At 34.8% G+C, this 19,141-nt stretch overlaps 7 protein-coding genes and 1 non-coding gene across 8 annotated transcripts; 3 read left to right on the top strand and 5 right to left on the bottom strand.

Moving 5' to 3' along the window:
* Positions 1 to 73: 73 nt before the first annotated feature.
* Positions 74 to 959, bottom strand: RO3G_14713 (uncharacterized protein; the record flags this gene model as incomplete). Its single annotated transcript, XM_067669297.1, has 2 exons — positions 74 to 563; positions 634 to 959. 2 exons carry the CDS (start codon positions 957 to 959, stop codon positions 74 to 76), a joined length of 816 nt encoding a protein of 271 aa, XP_067525398.1.
* A 248-nt stretch (positions 960 to 1,207) lies between these two features.
* RO3G_14712 (uncharacterized protein) lies at positions 1,208 to 2,352 on the top strand (the record flags this gene model as incomplete). Its single annotated transcript, XM_067669296.1, has 4 exons — positions 1,208 to 1,309; positions 1,436 to 2,014; positions 2,180 to 2,236; positions 2,347 to 2,352. The coding sequence occupies 4 exons, from the start codon at positions 1,208 to 1,210 to the stop codon at positions 2,350 to 2,352; spliced, it is 744 nt and encodes a 247-aa protein (XP_067525397.1).
* A 481-nt stretch (positions 2,353 to 2,833) lies between these two features.
* RO3G_14711 (uncharacterized protein) lies at positions 2,834 to 3,400 on the bottom strand (the record flags this gene model as incomplete). Its single annotated transcript, XM_067669295.1, has 1 exon — positions 2,834 to 3,400. The coding sequence occupies one exon, from the start codon at positions 3,398 to 3,400 to the stop codon at positions 2,834 to 2,836; it is 567 nt and encodes a 188-aa protein (XP_067525396.1).
* Positions 3,401 to 5,455: 2,055 nt separating this feature from the next.
* RO3G_19181 lies at positions 5,456 to 5,539 on the bottom strand. Its single transcript has one exon. It is a non-coding gene; the product is annotated as a tRNA-Leu (tRNA).
* A 2,146-nt stretch (positions 5,540 to 7,685) lies between these two features.
* Positions 7,686 to 10,653, top strand: RO3G_14710 (uncharacterized protein; the record flags this gene model as incomplete). The annotated part of the gene is made up of 3 exons (XM_067669294.1): positions 7,686 to 7,812; positions 7,864 to 8,034; positions 8,096 to 10,653. The coding sequence occupies 3 exons, from the start codon at positions 7,686 to 7,688 to the stop codon at positions 10,651 to 10,653; spliced, it is 2,856 nt and encodes a 951-aa protein (XP_067525395.1).
* A 352-nt stretch (positions 10,654 to 11,005) lies between these two features.
* RO3G_14709 (uncharacterized protein) lies at positions 11,006 to 12,127 on the bottom strand (the record flags this gene model as incomplete). Its single annotated transcript, XM_067669293.1, has 3 exons — positions 11,006 to 11,332; positions 11,424 to 11,657; positions 11,723 to 12,127. The coding sequence occupies 3 exons, from the start codon at positions 12,125 to 12,127 to the stop codon at positions 11,006 to 11,008; spliced, it is 966 nt and encodes a 321-aa protein (XP_067525394.1).
* Positions 12,128 to 13,786: 1,659 nt separating this feature from the next.
* Positions 13,787 to 14,328, top strand: RO3G_14708 (uncharacterized protein; the record flags this gene model as incomplete). Its single annotated transcript, XM_067669292.1, has 3 exons — positions 13,787 to 13,800; positions 13,853 to 13,913; positions 14,083 to 14,328. The coding sequence occupies 3 exons, from the start codon at positions 13,787 to 13,789 to the stop codon at positions 14,326 to 14,328; spliced, it is 321 nt and encodes a 106-aa protein (XP_067525393.1).
* Positions 14,329 to 16,400: 2,072 nt separating this feature from the next.
* Positions 16,401 to 18,202, bottom strand: RO3G_14707 (uncharacterized protein; the record flags this gene model as incomplete). The annotated part of the gene is made up of 3 exons (XM_067669291.1): positions 16,401 to 17,226; positions 17,368 to 17,919; positions 18,033 to 18,202. The coding sequence occupies 3 exons, from the start codon at positions 18,200 to 18,202 to the stop codon at positions 16,401 to 16,403; spliced, it is 1,548 nt and encodes a 515-aa protein (XP_067525392.1).
* Positions 18,203 to 19,141: the final 939 nt, after the last annotated feature.

Raw genomic sequence — 19,141 nt, 5'->3', positions numbered from 1 at the left:
ACGAGTTAGTCCTATGTTATTTGGGAACATAGGCGTAAATTTAGTTCATATTCAAAAAAACCCAAAAAATTGTTCATTTTGATTTTGATTTTTGATTGGATATTTTCCAGCATTTACGCATAGCACGTGATATGCTTACAGTGTAGTAAATAGCTGAGAAGCAGTGTTTCATAATGGTTTGTGCTGAGCGCTGATTGGGGATTATGCGAAGCAGATTCAGTACGAAATGTGTAAAAGGCGGTTCAAAATGAACAATTTTTTGAGGTAGTGTAAGTCGTTGGCTCGTTAAATCAATTTCGTGACTGAGAGGGAGGACGGTGCGATCCTCAGGCGCGGTATCGATAAGGGCATAGCCTTTACCGAAGAAAAGACGACTAACAGGATCGCGATATAAACCAACATGAAGGACTGTACCGTAGCGAGAGAGCGCCTCAGTTAGAAGTGGAGTTAAACTGTCTGGTCTCATCAAAGGTAACTTTTCAAGCGAAACTCGGTAAATGGAGCTAATAGGAGGTAACGTAGGCGTGCCGATTACGGTGTAACCCCCAACTGCTATACCAACACTACAAGCGGCTGTGCGAGATTCTGCGGAATCAAAAGCAATAATGACCCATTAATGGCTCCCTGGCGCACTGGAACTGCCCAATAGTGGAGGGGTATTGATTGGCGAGAGCTTCATAGAAATCTGCAGGCAGAACTGAAAGTTGTTTCAGGTCGAAGACTGCACTGTTCATTTCATTAGATTGTACCCAGAGTTGGTCCTGATTACGATCTCTAACAGCTGCTTTTGCTTCTACATTCTCAAATACCGTAAGGTTAGCTCCTCGAAATCCTCTTGCGTGGGCTGTAAAAGTTCTCCAAAGTTCAGCTGATGTGGTTGTCCTGGTAGATGCAGGTGGTTCATGCCTTGTCGAAGACGGTGATGGCGAGTTTTGATTGGTTGTCTGTCCGTGTAACATTACGTTAGTGGAAAGAAGCCTCTTTCCACTTCCATTTCGACCAAATCGGCAACTAAATTCGACCAATAGAAAATAAATTACGACCAAAAGTGACGTCTCATTTCGACCAAATGAACTTGCTTATTTCGTCCATTTGTGTACCTTTATTTCGACTAAATTAGAAAGAACTTTTCGACTAAAAATAAAAATAAGTTCGACCAAACTGCAATGAGCTTTCAACTAAAATTTCTTTTATTAATTTTTTGTTAATGAGTGAATCTGGCGATGTCTACGAGTTTAATGACCAAAACAAATTTCAAATGTATGAAGTTTTCAATACAGAAGTCTCAAATCAAGTTCAAGAACCACAAGTTAACATAGTGGAAGAAAAAAGAGCTAAGAAGAAAACTAACAGACAGCAGTATCAGAATTACACAGAGAAAGAAAAGGACAGGGCTGTCCAGACGTATATGTTTACCTCTCTTAGTTACCGCTAGGTTGGAGAGAAGTATGCTATACCTGTATCTACCTTGAAGTCTTGGGTTAAAGCAGCAAAAGAAGCATCCAAAAAAGAAGAGGCTTTAGAAGTAGATGATGCTATTGAAGAGCAGCCAAAAAAGAACCAGCACCTTCGCAAGCTAGAGAAAGAGCATACGAAGTTTTTGGAAGAATTCATTGATAATAACCCGGTAGTCACGCTAGATCAAATGGTTGACGCCCTCAGTGATAAATTTGAGGGCTTGAGTATTTCTAAATCTGGCGTGGATAAACACCTGAAAGAAAGCTGGTCTTACACGTTAAAGAGAATTACAAAGATTCCTGCCAAACGAAACTCTCCTGACGTTATTGAACTAAGATTTAGAGCTGTTGAGGCGTGGATTAAAGACTCCAATATCAGTTTTATGCAAAACTGTATTTTCATTGATGAAGCTGGATTCAACCTTCATACTGTAAAAAGTCAGGGCAGATCAAAGAAAGGTGAGCCTGCAAAAGTTGTAGTAGCAACCACCAGGGGACCGCCAGTTTCCATACTAGGCGCGATTTGTTCCCTTGGTGTCATCAATGTTGGGCTGAAGGTAACTAAAGCTGGTACAAAGTGGAAAGTGTTAAGGATACATAAGATTATAGTCACTTTATTTTAGTAAAAGGAATCTCATATGATCCTAAATAATATGTTGACATAACTTTGGAATCATTTATAACATTATTCCCAACACAGATCAATAAAAGACTTTGATTAGATTTTTATATTAAGCTTTATTCATATTAACTTCACACAGTCAAATGATGGCGTGGTTGTAATATAATTTATTGATGATATGAGCATGTTGAATAAGGAATGACAATTACTTACCGGATCATCATTAAGTCATGTAAACCTTTATCCTAACTGAGATATTATTATTAGCCATAATATCCAATCACGGAACTAGAGGATTTTATATTCATCCGTACCGTCTGTTGTATCCACACAACTAATAAAGTGAACATTCATGGATAAACTTGGATACTACAGAATTATAGTCTAACCAGATCTCTATTAATAAACGTGAGAATTCTGCAATAGCCAATCTTGCCCTGTTGTCCTACCAGCGTTCTAAAAGACTATATCGGAACCTGATTACAACAACGGCAGTTCAATCCTATTCTATAATTATCGTTAGATCAATAGTTTAATTACTTCATTGTCCCTTGATTCATCAAGTAGACAGCGGCTATTGATTATCCACTATCCTTCCTTATATTCCATATCATTCTTTTAACCGATCAATTGAAATAGCGGTAAAGACCCAGACATTCAAAAAGTATAAATACCCTCAACATTTTTATTAATAAAGTCATATATAATCTTTAGTTTCACAACTATCGTCTTTTTGTAGTTTTTGTCTTCTATTTCATATTTGGCAAAACAGTCTGTTTGCATTCCACCATCCTTCAGCATAATTTATCCAATCTTGAAATGTTTTGGAGCTGCTTTGGATACAGAATTGTTTAATTTCCCTTAAAAGGCCAGCGCGGAACCGACTTTGAATCACCTCTTCACTAGTAATATTCGCCAGATCAGCTGCTTCTCGTAGTCTAGCCAGAAATATTTGCGGATGTTCTTGTTCTCCTTGGTACATTTCATTAAATTCCAGTTCATAACTCTGTATTAATTCAGGTGTTATGTAGTGGTCTTTTAACTTTTCAATAGCCACGTCATAGGTGAGTTCAGGAGTATTCTTGAGTATAACATTTTCGTAATATATTTTTGCTGCGCGTTGTAATTGTGACTTGAGGATGACGAGTTTTCTCGAATCACTGTACGTATTGCTAATTGCAAGAAATGATTCAAGTATTTCCAAAAAATGTCGGAAGTCTTCTCCTTCATAGCCGTGAAATTCAATTAACCTGGGAAGGTATCCTTGGGTTACGCTTTGGTTGCTGACTGGGGCCAACACGTTAGGTCCTGTTGATGTCATTGTTGATAATAAGTGTCTTGAAATTGTTGATTCGATTTTGAGTATCTTCTGTTTGCTTTTGACTTGTTTTGTTGGTTTCTGAAATTTTTTTCTTTCTTTCTTTAATTCGATTTGATGTGATTATTTCTTGGATTGATTCTTGATTTAATTTGATTTATTGATGTGATTTTGTTGTAGTTTTTCGATTTTGTCCCTCGTAGTGACCACCAAATGTAATGATTTGGTTTATAGTAGTTTCTCTGTTTGGGAGTGTTGAGTTAAGGTTTAAATAAACAGATTTGGGTGTAATTGATATAAGAGTTGCTTTTATATGAGTCAGATTTGGCTTGATTCGCTTGTTATAGTGACCACCAGATCTTATAAAGTAGATCAGACTGTTTTGATAAAGGTAAAATAAAAAAAAAGATAAAAAGATAAATAAAAGGGGGTTTTACAATGAAGTATGATAGCTTCAAGGGACTTCTTGTTCTTGATGTTAAATAAAATAAGAGATAATTTGCCTCTTTAAAAGAATATTTATTTGATAAAAAGAAAAAGTAAAATAAGAAGTGAAGTAAGTAAGAAGTTAATAAGAAGTGAAGTATTTTTGTGATTATTATTTGGAGTTATTTATATGTTTTTGGATTTTATGCTTTTGTTATGTTTTTGGTATTTTGGGTGGTTGTTATAACATAAGAGGCGGTTGTTGTATAGTGTAAGGTGGTTGTTGCAAACTGTAAGGCGTTCGTTATAAACTGCAACGATTTAAATTCCGCCGTTTTGTTCTTGCGTGTTACACTACTGTAATAGCTTGTTTTCTATTTAGGCCTTGTGTATTTATAAAAGGTTTAAAGTAGTTTTGAATATGAAGTAAAGTTATATTTGAGTATTTTCTTGATAGGAGTGACCACCAGATCTTGTTTTAAAGTAGATCAGTCTTGATATAAAGGTAATAGTAGCTTGATATGAGCTTTAACAGTGATACAATGAAGATATTTGGCTTCAAGGGACTCGACTTGTTGTTGATGTTTAGTAAAATAGTAATAGTAATAAAAGAGATTTGCTTTGAATGATATTTATTTAAAAATAATCAAAAGTAAAGTATGTCAGAAGTAAGTTTGTCAAAAGTAAGTGAATTAATTGCTTTTATAGTTTTTATGAATTTTATAACATGCTTTAAATTTAAAGCATGCCTTGATTTTAATGCACCTTTTAATTTTTGTGCCTTGCATTAATTTTTATGTACTGTGATGATTGGATTGTGTAAGGTTTTTGTAGTATAAATAGGTTTGTACTGAATAAGTCTTGATATAAGATCAAAGGTTTTGATTCCAAAAAGAGTAATAAATTGAATATAAGTTCGCTTGTAATAAGTGACCGCCAGATCTTGTTAAGTAGATCAAACTGTTTTGAGTAAAGTAAAATAAAAAGATAATATAATAGGGATTACAATGAAGTGTATATGCTTCAAGGGACTTCTTGTTCTTGATGTTAAGTAAAATAAAAGAAAAATAAAAGAAATTTACTTTGAATGATATTTATTTGAAATAATCAAAAAGTAATATGAAGTAAGTAGAAACAAGGTTATGTAGAAACAAAAGTAAGTAAGAACAAAAGTAAGTAAAAAGTATAAGAAATATTGAAGTTATTTATATGTTTTTGGTTTTTCTGATTATATGCTGTTTTTGATGATTTTATGGATATTCTATATTTTTTTGTATTTTTCTGGATTTATCTGTATTCATACGTATTTGTTTGTATGTTCCTGGATTTAAACTAATTGGAGAGAGAAAAGTCGAATGCTGCCAAAGTTTGCTGCATTGTGTTACAGTACCTTCGGGTCAAAATTTATAATCTGCATCCTTACACTACAATATAAAAATAATAGAGGGAAAAGAAAAAGAAATAAGGTTGATATTTTTACTTGAGTCGATGTTGTGTATTTCAGTTAAATTACTGAAGTCGATTTCAAAGTCAGTTGTACCGTCCAAAATTTTATAGATGTCTTCATCATTCTCCTTACAACACTATAAAAAGACTATTCGTGATCAAACATGATAAAAGTAATCAACTGTATGATATCAGTGGGGTTCGAACCCACGCCCACTTACGTGGATTAGATCTTAAGTCTAACACCTTAGACCACTCGGTCATGATACCAGTTTTCTTTTTGTCGTAGCCAAAAGAGGTAAGTCCTCACTCAATATTCCGGCTCGCACTGCACCCAAACCCTATATTCTAAATTATTATACATCGGGTATTTTAACAGTGAAACATCGTGTAAAATAATACGAAATTGAATTTTCAGAATAGAGATGTAATTTTTGTACCAAAAAAAAGCTAGAAAAAAGTATATACTATATCTGTAAAGATATATATATGTTTACACTCTGCATACTGAATAAAATGAAATTGTATTTCTTGTAAAAATTTTTTTGTCTCTTTTGTACTACATGAATCCATGGCAACTTTTAAATTGGGAAAATGAAAAATTTTCAAAACCAGTGTATGATTTTTTAATTTCAACAAAGGCCAATAAAGTATATCTATTGGATTGTAAGCTCGGACATATAACTATTTGAGTTGCGACGTTCTCTTATCAAGCATACTGAATTTGCTATACTGCAAAAAAAGAAAAAAGAAAAAAGAAAAGTATGCTTAGTTTATGTACCCAAAAAAAAAGATAAAAAAAATTGTTTGTTTACACTGAAAAGATAAAGAACAACATTTCTTAAGTTGCGAAAGGGAACATAGGCTCAATGATTTTATCCAACGAAGAGTAAAATTAATTGATTACAATTGGAACAACAGAATATATCATAGGAAGTAATAAATGCAAATGTTAAATAAGAGATAAAATAAAAATGAACAAGGAAAAAAGAAAAAAAAAAGAAATACAATTTTCCTTTTTTTGACCACAAGGAAAATAACTTCTACCACAGATGATAAGGCAATGTTTAAACGACTAAAGCTAAGCAGAAAATAAGGAGGAATGGGTTTGGTAGTCATTTTTATTTTTAACTGCAAAAAGAAACAATAATTATTAACATCAAACGAATTTACATGTTTTGAGATTCCTTATAGCAGAGACTATAAAAAAGAGCTATTGTTAATGAAATAAAATAGAACATCTTAAGAGATTTAGAAAAAAAAAAAAGTAATGTTGAAATTAAAGAATTGCAATGTCAGAATTACTTGCATGTGAAAAAAAGCAATGTTGGAATTACTTGCATGTTAAAAAAAAAGAATGTTAAAAATGACATTTCAAACGAATACCTACTTTTACAAATTGCCTTAAGTTGAACAAAGCCTACATACAGGATCCTTGTTTTATTCATAGAGTATACAAAGATTTACTTTGGGTTTTAGAAAGCGGTTTTAGAAATTGCACTGAAATTGGAAATGTTTTTTTTCAACCAAGAAAAAAAAATCTAACTGAGATGTCAATTAGAAATGTGTTAATTCATTTACCTTTGTTTGCTAATTTCAATTTCTTATTCAATGTATCTATGCTAATTTATGTGCTTTTTGTCCCAACTTTAAGAATATCATCACTTTGTCTTTTTTCTTTTTCTTTTTCTTTTTCTTTTTCTTCTTCTTTTTTTTTTTTTTTTTTTTTTTTTTTTTTTTGTAAAGTAGTGCAGTTAAGTAAGCCAATCAATATAGTACTGAATATGACGGGAAAAGATTCAAATCTTTTAACAGAAAAGTTGAATTGATTTTACTCGATGAAAAATGTATTATTATTTAGTCGCAATTGTATGATGTCGTAATATAGCAACATCAATTGAAATTTGTTAAAGATTCTTATTCTTTGATTTTGGAGTTGTATATAAGGAGTTCATAAAGCGACATATCAATGCATAAAAACTGTTATTGTATTCATACAAAAAAATAAGTACTCATGAATAAATTTAATATCATTGATTTACAGTAAAACCATATCTCTATAAATAAATATGAGACTTCTGCAATAATTACCTTTGATCTGTTGTTCATATCGGTATTTTAAGAATCACATCGGGACCTGTTTTTAAGAACGGTACATCAATGTAATCCTATTTGATAAATATTGTTAAATCAATAAACAACTCACATCATCATTGATTGATTCGTCAAGAAGACAACATGTCATATTTATCCATTATCTTTCCTGAATCTTCCCATTCTCTTTGTATCATTATTTTAACCGATGAATAGAAATAGCGGTAAAAATTTACATATTCAAAAAGTATAAATAACATCAATTGTTGTTGTAAATCAAACAGTATATAATTAGTAACGCAAGTTCTTTATTGTATTTATAATGTACTCTTCAAGCCCATACAAATTCCATTGTTACTGCGCCCAATGCTCTGGAGGAGAAGCAGGCAAGTACCAATTTGTTACGCAATGGACTCTTGCTCGCCATAGAAAGAAAGAAGCTGTTAAAGGTTTGTTACTTACATTAAGATAGTTTTTTTGCTAACGCATCATATAAACAGGTGAATCAGAAATAATTCCAGAAGTTAACACCAATAATGAAGTGATTCCATCAAGTGAAAATGATTCTGAGAATAATGGTGATGAAGACTTTTCTAATTGGCAAGTCATTGAAAATGATGAAGATGATGCCTCTAGTTGTATGGATGTTGTCGAATTCAATGTGTCCAAAGGTAAAAACCTTCTAGAATTGTTTTAATAAAATATAAAATACTTACTTTGTCAAACGTTTAGTTAAACTTGAAGGATTCCAAAGTGATGTTGTTGCTTTCATAGCAATTTTCTTGACGTATTTCCAGCTGTTTTTCATTTCTGAATATGCTGCGGAAATAGTTATGAAATTTGCTAATGATCTTGTTGTCCTCTTACATTATGAACCAATCTTCCCTACCAAGTTGGACACTCTTCGAAATGCTGTTGGAATTGACTATACCTACAAAGGTATGTTTCGCCTTGTTGTCTGTCCTGAATGCCATACCCTGTACCAGCCTGAAGAAGTACACTGTGATTCGAAGTGCACCTTTTCTGAATTTCGCATCACATGTAATGCCTCACTCTTCAAGCCTGCTACGATTGGTGCAAGCAAAATGTACGCCAACAAGGTCTCTGCATTCAATTCCATCAAGTATGCCTTGACTGTGATGTTCTCTCGACCAGGCTTTGAATCAGCAATAGAAGCATGGCGCTATCGTACTCGTCATAACAACACCATGTATGATATCTATGATGGTCAACTTTGGAATGAATTCAAAGATAGAGATGGTAATTTATTTACCAGTCAAGCTAGATCTCTTCTTTTTACGTTGAATGTCGATTGGTTTCAGTCATCCAAAAGAAACGTGTACTCTGTTGGTGCTATCTACTTGACAATAAATAACCTTCCAAGATCCATCAGATACAAAAAAGAAAATATCATCTTGGTTTGCGTTATTTCTGGTCCCAAAGAACCCAAGGACACACAAATCAACAACTATCTACAAGTTTTGGTAAATGATCTGAAGGAGCTTTACTATGGTGACTTTTTTACCTGTACAGCTGAATCTCCTAACGTGCCTGTTCAAGTTCGTGCTGCTCTGTTCTTGATTGCTTGTGATATTCCTGCTAGCCGAAAGGTTAGTGGGTTTACTTCATTCAATGCCACTGTACCTTGTAACAAGTGCTCAACAGCATTTCCTGCTCGTTATAATACAAATCTTCAACGTGATTTTTCTTTTGGTCTTGAAGATATTGATGCTTGGTCACTTCGTACCAATATTGAAAACCGTTACCATGCAAAAAATTGGAAAGAAGCAACCACCAAGAGAAAAAGAGCCGACTTGGAACAGAAGTTTGGTACTCGGTTCTCTGCCTTACATGATTTGGAATATCTTGATCTTGTTCGTTGTACTGCCATTGATCCTATGCATGGTCTTTTCCTTGGAACAGCAAAGAAAATGGTTAAAATATGGCGTACAACTATTTGTGACCTTACCCATGAATTATACCTGACTGATGCTGACTTGAAAGAAATGCAAAAAGAAGCAAATGATATTATATTGCCAGCACAATACACGCCAATCAATCAGAAAATTGCCAGCGATTTCTCTGACTTAAAGGCTGATGAATGGAGAACCTGGTGTCTTGCTCTTTCTCCTCTTTTGCTCAAGTCTCGTCTTCCAGTCCGTCATAAAGAAAACTGGGCAAAGTTTGTACAGGCCTGTCATATCGTATGTCGTCCATGCATTACCCAAAATGAAGCCACGATAGCACACAAGCTATTCCATGAGTTTGTCCTTGGTGTTGCTGAATTGTATGGTCCAGAAATGGTTACTCCAAATATGCATCTTCATCTACATTTGAAGGACTCCATTCAAGACTTTGGTCCAATCTATGCATTTTGGTTGTATGGCTTTGAAAGACTTAATGGTGACATTAAGAAGATGACGGTAAACTACAAAACAGCATTCGAAGTTACATACATGAAGAAGTTCCTTTCTGTTGTACACTATGGTGACTACATCCGTAACTTACCACAAGGAATTAAACAGAATCCAGTGATGATGTCTTCCTTTGTCTATTTGTCACCAACGCCTTCTGATTCCCTTGTTGCTTCATCTGTTTCAACCAGCTTTGATTTCAGCTTATTTGTCAGTGCTCCTCTACGTTTGAATGATACCTTCACTGGTGCTGAAATTCTACCTCCTGATACACAAGCTTCTGCTAGACACAAAGTTAGTGTTAATAGATTGACTCAAGCCCATTATGGTTACCTTCTTGCCTTTTACAGACTTGTATATACTGATCGAACATTCGCAAGTGCGCTTATTCCAGAAGACCACGATGACTTGTCTACAATGGTACTTCCCGATATTTCTGTTTTCGCTGAAATCGAAATTCTTGGGCAAACGTATCGATCAAAAGCATCGCGTACTACTCGTGGTTGCTATATTGAAGTCGCTTGTAATCCTACTATTCCTGGAAAAGAGGCTGAGATGCGAATTGGTGAAGTTCAGTATTATTTTAGCCATCAGCTTCAAATGAAGAAAACTATAATTCCAAATGGTCGGGTCTTTGCCCCAAATGCTTTTGATGAACACCTCTTTGCTTTTGTACGTTGGTATAACGCTCCTCTTCATCCTTTTCGAGGATTTGAATGTCTTGGTGCCGCGTACTACCACAACTCTTTTCGACCAGCTGGTTCAGACTGTATTCTTCCAGTATCGCGTATCTTTACTTGTGTTGCTATGAAGCAAGGTTATCCTGATAATCATGTTGTCTTTTTACCTCTCCCAAGAAAAACCATTGGTTTGTAAAAAGTAAAAAAAATAAAAAAATAAAAAAATAAAGTAAAATAAAAAAAGTAAAAGTAAAAAAAAAAATTAAAATTTAAAAAATCCAAACACCGCATTTCTTTTTATTTTTTTTTTGTTCATTTTATAATTTTTTTTAAAACTGGAAGTCGTCTTCATCCAACTGCATTTCAGAATCAAAAGCCCAAGCGATACTCTCTTCAATTATATTTTCTTTTCTGACGAAGTCAGGAACAGGCAGCGAACATTCTCTTCGAATGCGAGGAAGAGACTGAATGTTGCTGGTTCCAGTCCTTTGTCTCTTGGCCCTGTCACTTGCTATCTGATCATCCAACAGCTTGAAGAATTCAGTGCACTAAATATTGGATAATGAGCTGATTGCGCTTAAAAAGATATTAATTAAACTTACTGCTGGTGATCTGTACTTTGGTACACGAACTTCAAAATAATCAATGGTTTTTGTACACAAGACAGACATGCGTTCCTTTTCGGTAAAAGGAGTTGTTCTATCTGGATTTTGCTCCAGAAGAACTTCCTCTACCTTATCCATTGTATCGCTATTATACATGTCTTCTTCTTCAGACATGTACTGCTGTTGAAGCAAGTACTCGCAGTTCGGATAGTTGTTGTAAACGCCTTGATCCTTGTGCTGCTCATACATTGCTTTCCGTGTTTTGATTTTCTAAAAAAAAAATCAATTATAAAATAGCAATAGCCTTTATTGTCCTTACGTTGTTTTTTCGAGTCGTTTTAGCAGCCTTTCTTTTCTTTACGAACTCGTCGACAACACCAACCTCCTCTCCAGCCATACCAGCTTTCTTGGTATAATACTGCCTTTCAAGGTATTTCCGCAAATCGCGGCCATTGGTATGCTTGTACGCATAATGGCTATTGACATACTCTTGCAACAGCTTAAGTACTTTTTGATTCTCAACAGACTTTAGAGGCTTGCTGAGATCGTACTTAGATGACGGAGGTAAATCATTGTAATGATTCCTCACAGCATCCTAAAATTAAAGAAAAAAAAAGTAATTATTACACTTGTTTAAATTTAAATTATTAATAATCTTACCTTAATCGCTGTTGCAATTGGTTTTGCACTTTTGCTGGATTCTTGTTCAAGCTCGCTGTAGGCTTCTTTGACCTTGGCAAATGCCACTTGCAAGGCACGCTTTTCTTCCTGCTCTTTTCTTAACATCTCCTTCAAAGTGTCAATTTCCTTTCTCATATCCAGATAAATGGAGAAGGAAAGAGAAGCTTCATCACGCCCAACATCTTCAGCTTCACGCATTCGCTTCTGGACATTGGTCATAGGGGGGTAACCAGGTCTAGGATAGGCAAAGCTATCAAGAATACCATCACTTGACACAAACTCAGGAACAACAGCACGGGAAGGAAGAGCAATTGGCTGCCCAGCAGAGTTAGAGCCACGAGCATTGACAGGAGCAGGGTTGAATTCGATAATACGGTCAGACATAATGTTATAAGGTACTTTGAAGAAAAAGTAAAGAAACTTAACGTTGAAGTTGAACACACCTTAAATACTATTGCGTTCAATTGTAAACTCAGTTCTATACAAATCAAAAAATCTATAAAAGGATTGATGTCTCAGATCAATCTTTTCTTTTCTTTCTTTCTTTTTTTTGATTTGTTATCCCAGGTAAGTTGTTCTTTTTTTTAAAAAAAATTTTTTTTTCTAATGTACTTTATTAAAAATTCATAGATATACTTATGGCTATTATAAGTTCTTGAGTCCTTTCTGTATCTGTTTATGTGGTACGTAAGTTTCTAAATTTTCATTGTCTTTATTAACATTCAAATTTAGTTTTCTAAGCTTGATTCTGAAGCTGTTTGAACTCCTTGATATCGTCTTCTAGTTTTTAAAGAGGTTTAAGGTAAGAAAGTCGGGTACATCATGTTTCACTGTAATTAATCTTTTATTTTATTCAGTTTCAATTCTACTTTCCTACTGCCTAGTCTACTGCCTAGTCTACTGCCTTCATCTTTCTTTTGCTTCTGATCTCTTTGACTCTGCTTCATTGCATTTGTTTGTTTTGCCTGTTTTGTCTGCTATATTGTATTGTTTGCTGCTTCTGAGGTCTAGGTAAGTGCAATTTTGAAAAAAAAAATTTTTGGTATCTACCGTTTAAAGGTGTTGTTTCATTATTCCCATCGATCCCTTGTTCCTTTTCCCGCCTTTTTGTATCATTTTTAATAAACAAATGAACCAATAATATATAATCAATATGACGATAAAGCCCCAAAATAAACGAATAAAACTAAATTTTTAACCAATAATACCGTATTTTAAGCCTATTTTATTTCCTAATATAAACCATCCAGAGTTATATATAATCATAATAAGCCAATAAGAAAGTATTGCGAAAAGGCAATAAGCCAGTAAAGAAGTAATATTCAAGAGAAATAGACGTATAAGGAAGTATTACTAAAGGCAATAAACCAATAAAGGAGTAGTATCAAAGAAAAACGCAAGCATGTAAGGTCCAATAGAAAGGTGTTATGTTTGTGTATCATCGTAGAAAGAACAATGAAGCGGCGCGTCACCAAAAGTAACACGGTATTCCACATACATATCTTAACATTTAGAGCAAAATACACGAAGTATATATTTTATGAAATTTGTAAATATATTGACGTAAACTCGAAATATCTGATTATATTCTGTCAAATATATTGTTCTATATATAGCAATTATGTGCAGTGTCCACTGCAAATAATGTGGGGACTTTGACGTAGAATTTTAGCAGACCTAACAATTATAGATCCGTAGATTTTATAATTTTTTTATGAGATACCATTATATCTTGCTGTATTGCACCTTTTTGAAATTTGAAAAAAGATTTAAATGCGAAAAAAATAAAGAATTGAACAATATTTTTATTGTTTTTGTAGGGTAAGTATTCATAAAGTTATTCATGTTTTAAAAAAGTGTCTTTTTTTTTACAGATGATCTTTTTTTGTAAATCCTGTTTCTCTCTATTGTTCAAAGACCGATGTCTTCTTTTTTTTATTTTTGAGGGCAAAATGCGGAAATCAAAAGCATTTTGCGATTATTTTGTTCAGAAGAATACATATTAGGAAGGCAGTCTGTGGTTTTTAGCTTAGGTCATTAGAAATGTGTAACAGAAAGTAACAAAATAGTCGTGTTTGAAAAAAAAAAGGACTAAATAAAAAAAAATAGATTAAGTGGACAATGTAAAAGATACGATGCAAGAGGATTCCGGGCCAGGTATTTGTACTACGTGAGATCCAAATATAGCAATTAATGCGCCCGAATTTTCCGGATCGAATGGTGTAACTTTTATGGCCGTTACACGTAAACTCAGCTCGTGAATCGCATTACAACGGAAAAAAGCTACCTTTGGCGGACTAAAAAAGAGCGATTGCGTGCCCGTTATTTGTTACACATAGTCATCCGTTACCTCATATGATGCAAATAATTTTTCCGCTTTCAATGGTGGTATTTTTGAAGGTGTCACTGTATTACCTGACGAGCTACAGGCCTTCAAAGACGAAAAAATTACCTGGCTCACCGTCAACGGTGGTTACGGTGTGATAGCGGACCGGATACTACCCGTATTTAAAACCTATACACAACTGTCGATGCATTTGATGATTCTGCAACGAACAATGATACGTATGAAGAGGCCACAATAGTATTCAGGAGCTATGGGCTTCAAACCACTAAAACGCTACATTGGTTAAGTGTGTCATGTTCTGGTAAAGTAATTTAAAGGTAGCAGTAAAACCTAAAGAATACTTTTTGAGACTGAACTTTAAGACAACCTTAATTGTTAAAAAGAAATCATTACAAAGTCTACTTTTTATATTCTTCTATCAGTTGGCGGATAAATGAGTAGCTATGAGCGTAGATTCAATAATTGACATGTTTGACTGAAGAATGATCACTGAATCGATTATGAAAATTTTTAATTCGTTGTTTTTATAGATCTCATTGTTCTTTAACTGATCTGGGAGAGTTGTCCCGTCTTCATTGAGAGGAAAGATATATTTATATGAAATGCCTCCAGTCAGATCAAAGTTGACTAGGTACCTGATCCATTACTATTCATTTACAGAAATGATGAATAGTAAAGATCATGACTTATTTATTGTTCATGTTTACTTTATAGAATGAATTTAACAGTGATAGTTTTATATAAAAAGAAGAAGAGTATATTTTATTTAATAAAGATTTAAATTATTATCTTTTATCAATTTTAATATACTTCTTTTAGTTGTGATTATTCAATGTCCGTTATAATCAGACTCTGTTCTACAACAAAGTGCTTTAGCAATAAAAATAGAAACAACAAAAATTGACGAGACTGAGCGATGGTGCTACAGTCCAATGTTTTTATTGAAGAACGATTTGAAGAGTGCTTATATTAGCTCGAGTACGATCTGATGAGATATTTGCAGATAAAAATTTGAGAATTAAAAGGAGATAGTGCTTGAAAAACTAGTGAATGAGTCTCTATGTAACCTCTTTATTAGATTTCAAGACGCTCGCGAGAACCCATTTAATCAAACTACGCCTTTATATAGGAAATAAGATTATTCAGGGACCGAAGTGAGTTCAAGGTCAATTTTAGTATTGAACTTGAATAATATAAATATTGTATATGGTTAATATTGTAAATGAGTCTTAGAGAATATGTAATATATAATATTATGTATCCAGTACTTGTTATTTTTTATATAAGATTTGAGTAATCTCATACGAATAATAAGTATTTAATGGGGTAAATACGACATCTGAGATTAGATAACTAAAGATAGCTACCACCGATATAATTTGACACGCAGAGGAACAATTATATATACTAATCTTATTAACCAACTACTTATGTATGAACAGAGACATATTATTAAACGTAGTTACTAATTATCATAATCAACTCTTATTTAACCCAACCTGTGAACATTTAACCCGGTGCCATAAGACAGTATCCTATTGTCCTGTCAAAACATGAAGAATACAGAGCTCTATTGAGAAACATACTCGCTAATATATCATCACCGTGTCGTTGAAGCATTATTATTCTTAAACAGTCAAGCTTTTAAAGATGTAAAGTATAATGTAGGAACGCTTGGGGAATAAGTCACAGCTTTACCTTATCAACATAGTAGACCGTCAGTTTTAGTTGTTCAATATACAAAGTGGGATTTTTCTTTATAACTGTCGTATTTACCTTAATAATTTTCTTAATGTCGTGTGAGATCACTCAAAAGATTCTTCAACTAATAATTTGACTGTATATCATATATAGCCCAAAGTGCTATATACGATAAACAGCCCACACAATTTATACCGTACTACCTCGGACCCTAAATCACATTATTATATTCTAAGACGTAGTTTGTATTGAATGGGCTCTCTCTCTCGTCCTTACTCAATAAAGAGGTTCAAGAGACTCATCGATTTTTCGACTCATTTATTACTTTTATTAATCGAGAGAAATAACACGCCTATTCCACAATAACATTATAATTCCAATACAAAGCTTGTTGATGCGTATTGAATATGCACATACAAAAAAAGGACATACCCATGTTAAGTATTGTGTTCACTTATAAAGTTTTATTTGTTTCAAAGCATAAAAGCTAGAAGATTATCATAAAAAGTCACCATATTAAAGAAAAATAACATAAAATTTAAACCATATTTAATTCAATAAAAGCTATACATTGGTTCTTTAATGATTAGAGAAACGATCGCTTAGACTTCAACCACGTCGAGGCCTTCCTACAGATCGATTTCCAGCTCTTGGTCTACCAACTGAACGCCTGCCACTACCAGGGTGATTACTGACAGAAGGTGCAACAGCTCTTGGTCTGCCTACTGATCGACGTTCACTTCTAGGCCTACCGATCGAACGAATAGCTGCTGGGCTGGGGACTCCTGCTTCACCATTATCTGCAGCAATAGAACCTTGAATGCCAGACTGACCCAAACTGCTTCGTGCTTCAAGAATATGATCCTGCATGACCTCACCATCTGGGCCACCAATAATGCTGTCATTGTCCGATAGTATCGCTTCTTCTTCTAACAATTCCCTAGCATCGCGGGCACGACGACGTTCTACCCATGCTTCAAAACGGCGAGCATCTCTAGCTGCAATTCGAGCTGACACAGAAGGCGAATTGCCATCAACACCGCGGGTAAACCAGTTTTCAGTTTCAGCAGACTGTTGAGCTGTATTCGAATCCATTGCCACCTCACGAATCATACGTTCAAAGCACTGCTTTACACTACCTGCATTTTCGCTTCGCCAAAGGTACTCCAGGATGCGCTTGTAACAGTTCTCTTTGGTTCGATTACGAGGCTTGATAAATGCTTTTAGAGGAGCCCACATACTTTCAATCATGTTGGTATGAATTTTTCCCGATATGGGCAAACCAGAAAATGAGCCTTGGTTACCTTGGACTTGATCTACCGTGGCAAAGTCTAAGGAATGGTTGACAACCTGATGTCTAGCAAAGAAGAAGTTGCCATCATTGTAGGCGCTTGTGTTGTCAAGTATCTCGCCAGTATGTTCGTCACGCTCTTCCCTAGGGTGCAGACCGGAATATGCTCTCCATCCATCAGATCTAATGGTTGACCCACGCTGGCAGTTATCATAAATGATGGGCAAGAGTGTTGCCGCTGTCCGATTAGGGACGGTGCAAAAGAATTTGCGCCCTGCTTCATACCTAGGTCTTAGCTCTTGTTCGCCAGTTCGATGATCAGTGTAAGTGTAAAATCGATCTGCTTCATTGACTGGGACCAAGCATTCAACCATACCAAAGACCCAGATGCCTTCTACACGATGACCACGATGGTTTTTTCGCTTGCCAAACTTAGACTCATCTATTTGTATATGGTGACACCTTACGTTAGAGCCTAGCTTATGCTCCTCTTGTCGATTATGGGCATTATAATCACTGAGCATCATTAAACGAAGATCATTTGCCAATGAAGTCACAGCAGGACGGCTCATGCCATGAGAGTTGCAAATATTGGTGATGCTTGAGTCCTTCAAATAGTCATACATCACCGAAAGAGTGTAATTGGTCAAGCATTTACGATTGTAGAACACCGAATTATACGTACAAGCGCGTGATTTTCTGCCAGCATGACCAATAGTAGCACCATTTTCATCAATCTCAAGACCACCAGCACAATAGTACGTCAGTCTTCCACTGTCGACACGATTTCTTAAAGTGCAAATTCTTCGACAGCCATCAATGCCACATACATTAGTTCTATGAAAAGCGTTGTTTACGGATAAAAGATGACTACAAACAAAGGTAAAGAGTTAGTAAGAAAAAAAAATCCTACTATCGCAATGTAATGTTTTTTATTATAATTAACTTACTCCCATGCTCTTTCAGGACTAACAATTATTTGCGCTTCAAGAACACGGTCACCAGCAGGAGGAAGATAAGACCTGTAGCTTGAAACTACTTGACCAGATACTCGACCTCCTCTACGAGGAGTGGCACCGTTGTTTGAATGAACAGAAGCAGATGAGTTGAAACGAGGCATATTAAGTAAATAAAATAAAGACGAAAAAAAAAGGAAGAAAAAAGGTATGTCACTTTATATAGATATTTGACCAGCAATTAAACACGATGTTTCACATATTAAATACTCAAATATGCACATGGTTACAACTCGGAAATTAGCACTCATGGTTACAACTCGGAAATTAGCACTCGTGGTTACAACTCGGAAATTAGCACTCGTGGTTACAACTCGGTAGCTACTACTAGCAGTGTAGATTTCATTGTTTGTGTGCATGTCGTTGTTATATTCACATATTAATACACCCGACTATAGCTTTAAGCAAGGCTACTGAAGCTCGTTTTGTGACTATAGGGTGCAGAATCATCAAATGCATCGACAGTTGTGTATAGGTTTTAAATACGGGTAGTATCCGGTCCGCTATCACACCGTAACCACCGTTGACGGTGAGCCAGGTAATTTTTTCGTCTTTGAAGGCCTGTAGCTCGTCAGGTAATACAGTGACACCTTCAAAAATACCACCATTGAAAGCGGAAAAATTATTTGCATCATATGAGGTAACGGATGACTATGTGTAACAAATAACGGGCACGCAATCGCTCTTTTTTAGTCCGCCAAAGGTAGCTTTTTTCCGTTGTAATGCGATTCACGAGCTGAGTTTACGTGTAACGGCCATAAAAGTTACACCATTCGATCCGGAAAATTCGGGCGCATTAATTGCTATATTTGGATCTCACGTAGTACAAATACCTGGCCCGGAATCCTTTTGCATCGTATCTTTTCCTTCAGCCGATATAGTAAAAAAAAAAAAAAAGAGTATAGCAATAGAAAGTTCATTGTTCAATGAAAACCATAATATAACAACCAATATACTTTATAGAAATGCAAATGTCTTTATATTATAACAAAGAATAAGCGTGTATTTAAAAGAATAGAAATAAGATCTCTCTACATTTGTTC

Source organism: Rhizopus delemar, genomic scaffold (assembly GCF_000149305.1).
Source record: "Rhizopus delemar RA 99-880 supercont3.14 genomic scaffold, whole genome shotgun sequence".
Taxonomy (NCBI): domain Eukaryota; kingdom Fungi; phylum Mucoromycota; class Mucoromycetes; order Mucorales; family Rhizopodaceae; genus Rhizopus; species Rhizopus delemar.
The sequence above is the reverse complement of the archived record's forward strand: the minus strand, read 5'-3'. Positions and strand labels throughout refer to the sequence as shown.